General features: G+C 41.7%; 1 protein-coding gene across 6 annotated transcripts in view; it reads right to left on the bottom strand.

Moving 5' to 3' along the window:
• The window catches only part of LOC126194269 (uncharacterized PE-PGRS family protein PE_PGRS54-like), a 55319-nt gene that overhangs the window by 16089 nt on the left and 26906 nt on the right, over positions 1-12324 (bottom strand). For all 6 annotated transcript variants that reach the window (XM_049932752.1, XM_049932751.1, XM_049932754.1 and 3 more), the window contains exon 2: positions 5446-5496. In XM_049932752.1, the coding sequence (XP_049788709.1) occupies positions 5446-5496 (51 nt within the window). The remainder of the gene's footprint in view (positions 1-5445; positions 5497-12324) is intronic.

The following is a 12324-nucleotide window of genomic DNA, read 5'->3' as shown; positions in this document are numbered from 1 at the left end:
TCGAATTGTCCAGAATGTTCTTCAAACCAATCGCGAACAATTGTGGCCTTGTGACATGTCATTGTTGTTTGGTAACATGAAGTCCATGAATGGCTGCAAATGCTCTCCAAGTACCCAAACATAATCATTTCCAGTCAATTATTGGTTCAGTAGGACCAGAAGATCCACTTCATTTCACGTAAAGACAGCCCACACCATAATGGTCCTACAACCAGCTGGCCCAGTGCCTTGTTGACAACTTGGGCCCATGACTCCATGGGATCTCCGCCTCACTCTAACCCTACCATCAGCTCTTATCAACTGAATCCGGGACTCATCTGACCAGACCACGGTTTTCCCGTTGTCTAGGGTCCAACCAATATGGTCACGACCCCAGGAGGGCACTGCAGGCGATGTCGTGCTGTTAGCAAAGGCACTCGCGTGGGTCGTCTGCTGCGACACCATATTAACACCAAACTTGGTAGCACTGTCCTAACGGATCGTTTCGTCGTACGTCTCACACTGATTGCTGGTGTTACTTCACGCAGTTTTGCTTGTCTGTTACACTAACAACTCTACGCAAACACTGCTGCTGTCGGTCGTTAAGTGAAGGCTGCCGGTCCACTGCGTTGTGCGTGGTGAGAGGTAGTGCCTGGAATTTCGTATTCTTGGCATAATGTTGACACTGTTTATCTAGGAATTCCCTAACGTCTGTTTATTTCCATCGTGCGGCCATAACCACTTCAGAAACCTTTTCACATGAATCACCTGAGTACAAATGACAGCTACGACAATGCACTGCCTTTTTTCATTGCCCTTTTATACCTCGTATATCCGATACAACCGCCACCTGTATGTGGGCATATCGCTATCCGTCGACTTTTTCAGTGTAATCTGTCTGGTACAGCGTATAAAACAATCAGTAGGTCTCTGACAATTCATATGATGCATTGATACTGAAGCGATTCTGCTGTCTCGCCTCCTTATATGTTTGAAGATTTGTGCCTGCCTAAACATGCGTATTTTGTAATTTAGTATGCCATCTCCTGCAAATAAAATGCAGGCTGTTAACAACGGATCTTCAGCCCATATCTCAACAGGTATTGGTTTTCAGACATATCGTTAAAGTAACTTTTCTTCTAGTTTTGACCAATACTACCTCCTGCAGTAGCATGTGACACTTTTTTTTCTAGCAACTTGCATATTAAAAACGTTATGGGTAATAGGAATACAGAAACATAATTAACCAGTTGGATGTAGACAATCTGATTGATTTCCAAGAATAATTAATGAAATGTTAGAGCTGTGGACATTGTGGGTCATCCCCAGTACATCCCTTTCAGAAGTTGGCATATAAAACCATTTTTAAGTGTGTACACAAAATAGTGGGAAAATTTATCTGAACCTTAGTATGGTCTTGTAATCTAATTCTGCATTAGTACCTTACAGCATGTTAGATGTTAGAGCTACAGTTAATTAAACGTATAAATCTCCATTTGGAAAGATTACCGAGACATAAGCACCCTTTAGTGTAAGAAATACGGACCCAGATATTATACGATGGGCGTTCAGAAAGTAAGCTCCGATCGGTCGCGAAATGGAAACGACTATGAAAATCCGATAAAGCTTTGCACAGATGTGTTGGGTAGTGTCTGTAGTATAACCCCAGTTAGCATCACGTCGCTCTTCTCATTTCTGAGCTCGCAGTGAGTGCGTAAAGATGTCTAGAAAATAGTGTCTGCCGCCAAGTACGAGGGCCTGGTGAGAAATTTCGCCTGAAGCTATGCAGCTAACATTACATAACTGTCGTGCTGTTTCTTCTTCAAGACAATTCTCAGCCGCATTCTGCAGGGGCAATGAAGATGCTCCTGCATCGTTTTCAAATGGAAATGTGAGATTACCCACAATACAGTCCGCAATTGTCTCCCCCTGAGTTTCATCTCTGGTCACATGAACCGCTGTCTTTGAAGACAACATTTTGACACAGACAACGAGGTGTAGGCCAGCGTGGAGAATTGGCGGAAAGCACTGGCGGCTGCCTTCTATGATGAGGCTATTGAAAAGTTGGTACAACGCTATGACAAAAGTCTAAGTCAGAACGGCGACTACGTAGATAAGTAGCTGAAAGGTGTAGCTAATTGTTACAAGTAAAACATTTCTGATGTTCACTGTGGTTTCAATTTGGCGATCAATCGGAGCTTACTTTCTGAACAGGCCTCGTATAATGTGCACAGGTGGAATGCCCAAAGTTGTGGTATATGATAATGCTACTTTTTCTGAATACGAATCCAATACTGAGACAAGGTCTGAGACGTAACGCTGTTGCTCTTAACGACATTTCGATTGTGTTTAGTTTAGGTATCATATTAATGTTGTGTTCTTTACTAGGATTCGAAACCGTCACTGTGGAACTTTTGAAGTGTGGAGTTCTCCTCGGTTGGCTCAAATGATTCACAGAGAATTCTTTGCACACTCTGCTGGATTAACATTCCCGGAAGAAATGATGCTGCGGGGAAAAGGCTGGTTCAGAGACTAGGGCGTTGCTTCCAGAATGAATCTTTCACTCTGCACCGAATGGTGCTCTTCTTTGAAACTTCCTGGCAGATTAAAACTGTGTACTGGACTGGGACTCTGTGTGATGTTCGGCTGGGCTGGAATCGTGAGGGGATAGCTCAGACGGTGAGAGCATTGTCCATGAAGGACAAAGTTCGTTGTTCGAGCCCTGGTTGGGCATATTATTTAGTCTGGCAAGAAATTTCAGAATAGTCTGCTGATAACTCCCTTCGAAGTTTCACTGTATGAAACTGAACATTAATTTCTCGTTTTGTTCAAGCAACAGACATTTTAAAGTACCGATTACATTTCAACAACCTCTATTTCGGACAGTAACACTGTTGTAGAGTTCGCAGCAGAGTGTTGCCATGGAAATGAGTTTACAGTGCACTCAGGATTTTTCAGCAGTCAGTACTTCATTTTCAATCGTTAGGAGCCTAAGGACGTTGAGCTGGGAGGACTTTTTCTCCGTTGGTGCCAGCCCTTGCGATCAAACAATATCATATTATTGCAGTAGCAACTGCGGTCTGCAGAAGGAACGTGTGTTATTATTGCATAACTCTACATGTTTCAATTAAGCGAAACAATTATACCTTAGTTATCAGGGTGTCCCACGTCCGCTTTCATAGACTCTCAGTGTTAAGCACCGAGTACGAGCCTCGTGTACTCTCTTGTCTTCTCCTCAGACTGCTTATCTTCCTTTAACGCTTTAGTCGTTATGCTGGGAGGGGCTTCTTTCACTCTCCCAGCAACCATCCCTACTCTCTACCCCTTCCTCACCAAAAAATCCTACTACAAAGCTATAGGGAAAAACGCATACAGCATTCAGCATGAAAAATTCAAGAGGACCATGTATTCTAAAGATAAAGCTACAGTATGTTGTAATACTAGTTGTGTTCAGTAGCAATGCGGACAAGGCTCCATATGTATGAACAAATGCAAAATGTAGCCATGCTAACAATTCCTTACAGCTTTCGTGACTGCATTTTGACACCAGTAGTGGGAGAAGAGAGCACAGCCTATGCTATCCTAAGCGCTGTATTCCAAGGCGAAGGAGCGTTTGTCAGAATGTTGCGTGACATAACTTGGATCTGATACACGCCCAAGTTCATGTACATCATCTGATCGAGGACTACTACCAAATATGCGTGAAGGTGTGAACACGATTGATGAATGTCGTCGCAGCCGTACTAATTACTCACGCCCTCTGTGTTGCACGGATACGTGTATGGGAAACACAGCATAATGAAAGACTATCATTTCATCTTCAGCGTGAGAAAAAGCTACGCAAATAACACATTGGAATTATATACTATTTTTCTATTGGGCTTAACGAGCTTTTCGTTTGATTATACTAATATGTGTGAGTGATGAAACTCCGTTCACCCGCAACGTAATCCGCCTTACACGTGAGAGTCGTTCCTTGTCTCCAAGAAACCAAAACCCATGTGGAACTATCGATACGAAATCTCAGTTTAGTTCCTCTATGAGTAAGTGGTATGGTCTGAAAGATGACGGGCTGTTTGGCGTGCAAACGAATGTTAGATATCGTTATCTCAGATGACCGATTGAACTGACTCGCATACTTGCCACTGAACATAAAGTGGAAAAACTAAGATTAATAAATGCCACTTATATACTTGCTATTTTTGCATGGCAAGTTGCCAGGGCCCGTAGCTGCAGAACGCCGGAAGTATTCTTCATTACCGACGCAAGTGTACAACTTCTCAGCAAGTCTATTGATGATGGAGTTCCTGTTCTGTGATCACTCATAGCTTCAGACATCGGCCTATTACTTCTTGTTATGCATTTGGTAAAGCGTATGGCAAACTTTTTATGTGCGATGAAGTACGTGTTTTGGGTGCCTTTAGCACCACTCAGTAGATAATCCTCCTCTACGTCCAGTAGGTAATCCTCCTCAAACAGTCAATTAATACTTTAAGGCGAAACACTTGAATTTTTAGAAATCTTGCGGTAAAATATTTTTAGACTTCTTTCAACAAGAAATCTCTATTTATGTTTGACTTATGAATGACAAGAAGAAACGAAAATTTGATCTGTAGCGTATGCTTACAAACAGCTAGAGCTGGACCTCCGTTCGGGATAAATAATCAATTCATATTAAATTTGTTGTGCATTATGCCCAGCAACTCCGTTTCCCAGAGCATTGCATGTTACTCCTGAAAAATCCTGTACTTCCAAGTGAGTCAAGGGAGCATACACTTTGTGTGATGTTAGAAGAACCTACGTCACACACTCTCTATGCCGTAATTTAATTTACATTACTGCACTCTTACCTACAACGCCACACTATTACACCTCTTGACTCTGCGCAGTTTGAGTATGGGTATCCTATGAAGGGTCGCTGAAATTTGAAATCATCATTGCGAGAAATGCATGTAGAATATTACTGGGTCATTAGCGTGTTATGCTCGTCAGACATGTTTGGCCTGACAAATTGTGTCAAACCGATGTCAAAATTCAGACAGTCCATTCCACTGTTCCGTGAACTCATTGAACATAATGTTTACGATAATTCATTATAAGCATCGGAGTTATTAACATGGCTGTATTATCTGACGGGTCCTGAGGTACACAAAATAAATTACTGAACCTACAATAATTAGTTTTAAGGAATTGAAATACGTTTAACAACAATAATATTAAAATCTCTAATAAATTGTAACAAACGAAAAATGGATTTTTACAGGGGTGAAAGGTAGCGCAAACAAATTACGAAAAAACAAAAATACTTGATTAAGATACATTAAAATTTTAGTTACGTGATTCATTGCAACGATATGAAGGAATATTTCAATAGCAGACAGTGATAGTTCGAGAGAGGAGCATTGTGGAGTTTTTTTGTTTTTTTGTTTTTGTTATGTGAGGAATACAGATGAGGAATGTACTTACTCGAGCTGCCGGAGGAACTCTTCCCCTTCGGCCGTAGTCCATAGCCGATATCTGAAAAGAAAACGAAACTACTGATTACGATGTCTTTTACACAAGTTTTTGTGAGTGTATCGCTGTATGTGTCCTTGTGAGTGTTTCGAAGTTTAATTCACAGTGAAAGAACAGTATTTGTAATTCTGACGAGACATTTACGTTTTCAGTTTTGTTGGATTTTTCTTTTTCTTCCTTTTTTGGCATCCATTATTTACTTTAATACAACTGACAGAATTCCATTTGTTATTTTAGTAATCATTTAAGTTGTTCTTTGAACCAAAAAACTGTGTATCATTGTTTCAAATACTTTAGTACAGGTATATAACGAAAAACAAAGGAAACGCATATATTAAAAGCCCCGGGAGTAGACAACATTCCATTAGAACTACTGACAGCCTTGGGAAAGCTAGCCCTGACAAAACTCTACCATCTGGTGAGCAAGATGTATGAGACAGGCGAAATTCCCTCAGACTTCAAGAAGAATATTTTAATTCCAATCCCAAAGAAAGCAGGTGTTGACAGATGCGAAAATTACCGATCTATCAGTTTAATAAGTCACGGCTGCAAAATACTAACACGAATTCTTTACAGACGAATGGAAGAACTGGTAGAAGTCGACCTCGGGGAAGATCAGTTTTGAATCCGTAGAAATGTTGGAACACGTGAGGCAATGCTGACTCTACGACTTATCTTAGAAGATTGATTAAGGAAAGGCAAATCTACGTTTCTAGCATTTGTAGACTTAGAGAAAGCTTTTGACAATGTTGACTGGAATACTCTCTTTCAAATTCTGAAGGTGGCAGGAGCGAAATACAGGGAGCGAAACGACATTTACAATTTGTGCAGAAACCAGATGGCAATTATAAGAGTCGGGGGGCATGAAAGGGAAGCAGTGGTTGGAAAGGGAGTGAGGCAGCGTTGTAGCCTATCCCCGATGTTATTCAATCTGTATATTGAGCAAGCAGTAAAGGAAACAAAAGAAAAATTCGGAGTAGGAATTAAAATCCATGGAGAAGAAATAAAAACCTTGAGGTTCGCCGATGACATTGTAATTGTGTCAGAAACAGCAAAGGATCTGGAAGAGCAGTTGAACGGAATTGTCAGTGTCTTGAAAGGATGATATAAGATGAACATCAACAAAAGCAAAACGAGGATAATGGAATGTAGTCGAATTAAACCGGGTGATGCTGAGGGAATTAGATTAGGAAATGAGACACTTAAAGTAGTAAAGGAGTTTTGCTATTTGGGTGGCAAAATAACTGATGATGGTCGAAGTAGAGAGGATATAAAATGTAGACTAGCAATGGCAAGAAAAGCGTTTCTAAAGAAGAGAAATTTGTTAACATCGAGTGTAGATTTGTGTCAGAAAATCGTTTCTGAAAGTATTTGTATGGAGTGTAGCCATTTATGGAAGTGAAACATGGACGATAAATAGTTTAGAGAAGAAGAGAAGACAAGAAGACTCTCGAAATGTGGTGCTACAGAAGAATGGTGAAGATTAGATGGGTAGATCACATAACTAATGAGGTACTGAATAGAATTGGGGAGAAGAGGAGCTTGTGGCACAACTTGACTAGAAGAAGGGATCGGTTGGTAGGACATATTCTGAGACATCGAGGGATCACCAATTTAGTATTGGAGGGCAGCGTGGAGGGTAAAAATCGTAGAGGGACACCAAGGGATGAATGCACTAAGCAGATTCAGAAGGATGTAGGTTTAGTAGGTATTGGGAGATGAAGAAGCTTGCACAGGATAGAGTAGCTTGGAGAGCTGCATCAAACCAGTGTCTGGACTGAAGACCGCAACAACAACATTTTGTAGTTAGTTCTATGGTGTGCAATGCTGCTCATCGGTTTCATTTCCAGAAACGTCTGTGAAATGCCGAGAGTGTATTGTTTCATTCAAAACAATTTCTCTCAAGGATAATGATCCAATTATAGGCCATCTTCCAGATGAAATGACAAGTAATAGCTATACGCTGAAATTATTTGGATAAATTATTGTATTGACTTTAAGAAAGAAACCTATAACTGCATGGAAGCTGTTGACATTAACTTTTTAATCTGTTTCTGCATTCTGTAAAATGGGTGGAAGATTAAAGCAGTTTTCGAATCTCCCAACCTTTTAGCATATTGATCAAATTGGGTATGATTTTAGCTAGTTTCATGACTATTTCAGCGAGTGACGGCGTAATTTCATGCTTATGCTCAGTCACGGTACCCTGTAACACAGAACACGAAACCCACACTAATTGGCATGACAAGCTAGGTCAGATACCAGTAACTGCTACCCTGACTTATTACAACGAGAAAAGCGACACTGAGACAAAAGAGGGAACAACTGGAAAAAATAATTGATAGCCATTATTTTTCATCAAATAAGAATTCTGATTTACGCTAGTTCCAAGTGGAACGGGCAAAATTGTACCTGATTTTAAGATTTAAATGTAACCGTTTTCGCCACTTCTCACTGTAGAATCTGAAGATGACCAACGTATGACCGAAATCGACTACCGTTGTTATTACTTTATGTTACTGAATTATTGTGTCTAAAATAAAAAGAAGAGTATAAAAAGTCAGACACAATTCTCCGCAGACAGAATGTTTGAGAGATGTACGGGGTGCGTCGATTACTTGAAATTATCCTGCGGAGATCATATGCGAGGGGTAGACACAAAGTTTTAATTGTCACCTGGAAAACATCAAGTGGCTACCACAAAAGCTCGTGATGATATTAGTCCTCTACATATTCGTCCTTCATCGCAAAACATTTTGCCTAACGCTGGATGGAGTAGTCTGCATTTTGTATGTTCATCCTTGCAACATCAACCCGTTGTCATTCCGCAACACCTGCCACGCACTGGTTTCTTCATCCGAGGGAAGAGGAAGGAGTCACTGTATGCCATGTCAGGAGAATACCGGGATGAAGCACAATTTATTCGTTCAAAGGAGCAGCATGTTTGACTGCGTCCTGCAGAATAGGAATGTGTGAAATCTTATGGGACTGAACTGCTAAGGTCATCAGTCCCTAAGCTTACACACTACTTAACCTAAATTATCCTAAGGACTAACACACACACCCATGCCCGAGGGAGTACTCGAACCTCCGCCGGGACCAGCCGCACAGTCCATGACTGCAGCGCCCAAGACCGCTCGGCTAATCCCGCGCGGCTCCTGCAGAATAGTATGCGGTGTTGTAGCGGAGAAAAACCACGTCCTTGGGCAACTTTCCGCGACGCTACGTCTTGACAGCCTCCTGTAAACTCGTCATGAGTTTACGGTAGTATGCTCCTGTGATGGTTTGCCTCACAACCTGTTAGCACGACACCACGGCAGTTCCAAAATATACCCAGTGTCACGTTGCGGTATGGTGGTTGGGTCTCGGCCTTTATCCTTGGTGGGGAATCCCACTGCTTGGTTTGCTCCTTTGTCTCGGGACCTTGGCCCAGCACTCTTCCACTTTGATCAGACGGCTAAAATTGGCCTCATACAGCTGTAACAATTCATCTGCTGCCTCCGTCTCGCGGGTTTTTTGAATGTGCGTGAGCAGTCGCGGATCCCTGCGGGCAAGAGCTTTTGTTACGTGCAAAATGTTGAAACTGATTTGTGACCGGATTTCACTTTTTCTCAAGTTGAGGAGATCAGCGATTTGTTGTAAATTTCTTATGTCTCTCAGTGATGGAAAACCTATGACGTGAAGGTCCATAAGAGTTCTTCTTTAGTTGCATAGTCTGTAATTCAGTGAACTGGTCGCAGGTGAAGGAACTGCAATGCAGAGGAAACGAGAATTTAACATTGCTTCATTTATTAATCGGTTTTTACGCTTTTCGGTATTAGCCATGATCAGCATCTGTGTGTAAAAAAATGGAATATACGTAACACAAATGTATGCAGACACTTAGGGATAGTATTTAGCAAACAAAAGGTACGTCAAACAGTTACAGATAAGACAATGTATCAAAATGGAACCATACTTTACATTAATACTAGAAACATCTATAATTTTACAAAAGAACACCTACCCTGGTTCGGATAAAAGCCATAGGATTACATAGTTACATGGCTGACTTCCAACGAACATGAGCAAACACGGAATTCAGATTGTGAGTACAGAGGCGTACAATGGCGTGGTCAGTAGGTGGTGCCACACAACATTCAAGCTGACAACCGGTGCCCTCAAGAAGAAGAAGAGCAACACAATTAACTATTTGTAACTATAAAATAAGTCGTACAGTACGGTTCCATTTTGCTCCATTTGTCTTTTCTGTAACTGTTTTCTATACCTGCTGTTTGCTATATGCTAGCCCTCAAGTGCCTCCATACGTTTGTGTTACATATGCTCTGATTACGGCTAACGCCGCAACGCGTAAAAATGGAGTAGTAAATGAAAGAATACTGGATTCTAGTTTTCTCTGCATCACAATTCCTTCGTCTAAAACTAGTTCAACAAATTGCAGACTAAGCAAGTTACTCACCATGTTCACCTCTCTCCTGGTTTACGTTTATGGAACATCTTTGTTGCTTCTTCATTTAGGCTGATAACTAGTTTCGACTAACAAGACGGCTAGATTATTAACTGAAACTAGTAATCAATCCAAGTAAAGAAGATTTGTTTTTGCGATCTTGACTTCAAAGGTATTGAGTCCCTAATATAAATAAAAAAAAACTCATTTTTCCGCTATTACGTCGGTTGTGACATACCGATCATAGAACACCAGAGTCTTCACTTCTTTTGTGATTCCTGGTTCTTCGCAGAAAAATATTCTGCTTCTTCGCTTATCGCCATTTAGTCTTCTTTGATCACACTAAAAGCATCTTCTGTCATATGATAGTGCGTTGTTGCTGCCCGCTTCCACCAGTTCAACACGTGTTGTTGCAGCGTAGTTCCCTTGCAAAAGCAGAAATCGAATAACGACACGATACACCACTTCGTCGTCTCTAACTGAATGGTACCGTTTCGTGCTGCGTGGATTTCAGCAAGTACCAGGACTGCAGACTCGTTTCAGCGAACAAAAATATAGTTACCGGATTTTATTTATTGGGGTGATAATTAAAAATTTATGACCACACCTCGTACGTGTGTGCCAGTCAGCGGGTGCTCCCACTCATTAAAACGGACAGAAGCGAGTGCAACAGCGTATCAGCGTATTTGTCAGGGGCGGAGCAATGCCGAGGCAGAGGCGATATAAGGCGGAGGCACAGAGGGGCTCAAAATCTGGCAGGAAACAGAGCCAAGGAAGGAAATAACTTTCAGAATTAATAGGAAGAGGTATGTGAGTTCTTCTGCACTTCGTCCTATTCTCTGCCCTCGAAAGGAAGCTATTTCCTCGGCCCGCGGCTGTAAACACACGCTGTTATGTGTCACTTCTAAGGCGTCACTTCGTTCAAGTAGCACGAAAAAGAAGCTACCGATCAAAACACCTATCGCTAGCTTGGTTATATGGCAACAGTACGCTTGTTTCAGAGAGCTGCCGCCCACACAAGTCACTCATTTTCAACAATGGAGTTCGCGCTGCTACATCGCTTTTCCTGATCCCAAGCTCATGCTGGTACAATCAGCTATGTAAATGAAAAGAATTCATTACGCGACAGATAGAAGAAAAGTAGGTAAACTGTTTATTATTTCAGAAGTAATCGGCATAACTGTTAATAAATTCATCCCGCTGTGAGACAAGGCGGTCAATGCCTTCATCAAAAAGTTTGCGGTTGCCTACGGAACTATAATTGTACCCAGGCATGCACGTTTTCTTCAGAAACAAATCGACAGCAACGAATGTCTTTCATCAGGGTTCCATAAATACGGTAATCGCGTGGATATAAATTGGAATTGTATGGAGGATGTGTAAGGGCTTCCTAGCGAAACTGCTGCGTTGTCGAAACAATCTCGGCTACAGAATCATGCCGCCCGCCATCATTCCTGGGCGTTTGGGCCTGATGGCGTGCTTCAATTTTAGCAAAGTTCCAGGTACCGACGATGCGCGTTAATTGCGGTTCCCTGTTCTAGAAAATCAACGAGCAACGGGCCCTTGCAGTGCATGGAGAAAAAAATGGTTCAAATGGCTCTGAGAACTATGGGACTTAACAGTCCCCTAGAACTTGGAACTACTGAAACCTAACTAACCTAAGGACATCACACACATCCATGCCAGAGGCAGGATTCGAACCTCTGACCGTAGCGGTCGCGCGGTTCTAGACTGTAGCGCCTAGAACCGCTAGGCCACCTCGGCCGACACAAATGACGTAACTCTAATATTGTTCGGTGCACCGTCCTCATTCACCAACAGAAATATCTGCACTGATGCCCGTTACATCCTGTATATCCTGTCTCGTTTTCATATCATAACCCTTATATTACAGAAGCTATTAGTCGCTGTGCCTATAGACTGTCAAATTTACTTATTTTGGCGATAGAACGTAATACGGTAACTAAACATGATTTCAGTTGTATAACCAATGAGTTACTTTGCTCAAAGCAAGAAAACGCAAATTAAATTCTGTCATGAAAGCATAATTCCTATCCGGCCTGAGTAGCCGAGAGGTTCTAGGCGCTACAGTCTGGAACCGCGCTGCCACTACGGTCGCAGGTTCGAATCCCGCCTCGGGTATGGATGTGTGTGATGTCCTTAGGTTAGTTAGCTTTAAGCAGTTCTAAGTTCTAGGGGACTGATGACCTCAGCAGTTAAGTCCCATAGTGCTCAGAGCCATTTGAACCATAATTCCTAGAAAGATCTAATATGAAATGTTGTAACTTGTTGAGGTAGTAATAAAACCAGTCATTTATTCATTATAATAACACCAGCGAACAGTAACTGTAAAAATAAATATATAAATTTTGTTTTGCTTTCGG

The sequence above is a fragment of the Schistocerca nitens genome, chromosome 1 (genome assembly GCF_023898315.1).
Source record: "Schistocerca nitens isolate TAMUIC-IGC-003100 chromosome 1, iqSchNite1.1, whole genome shotgun sequence".
NCBI classification, from domain to species: Eukaryota; Metazoa; Arthropoda; class Insecta; order Orthoptera; family Acrididae; genus Schistocerca; species Schistocerca nitens.
The sequence above is the reverse complement of the archived record's forward strand: the minus strand, read 5'-3'. Positions and strand labels throughout refer to the sequence as shown.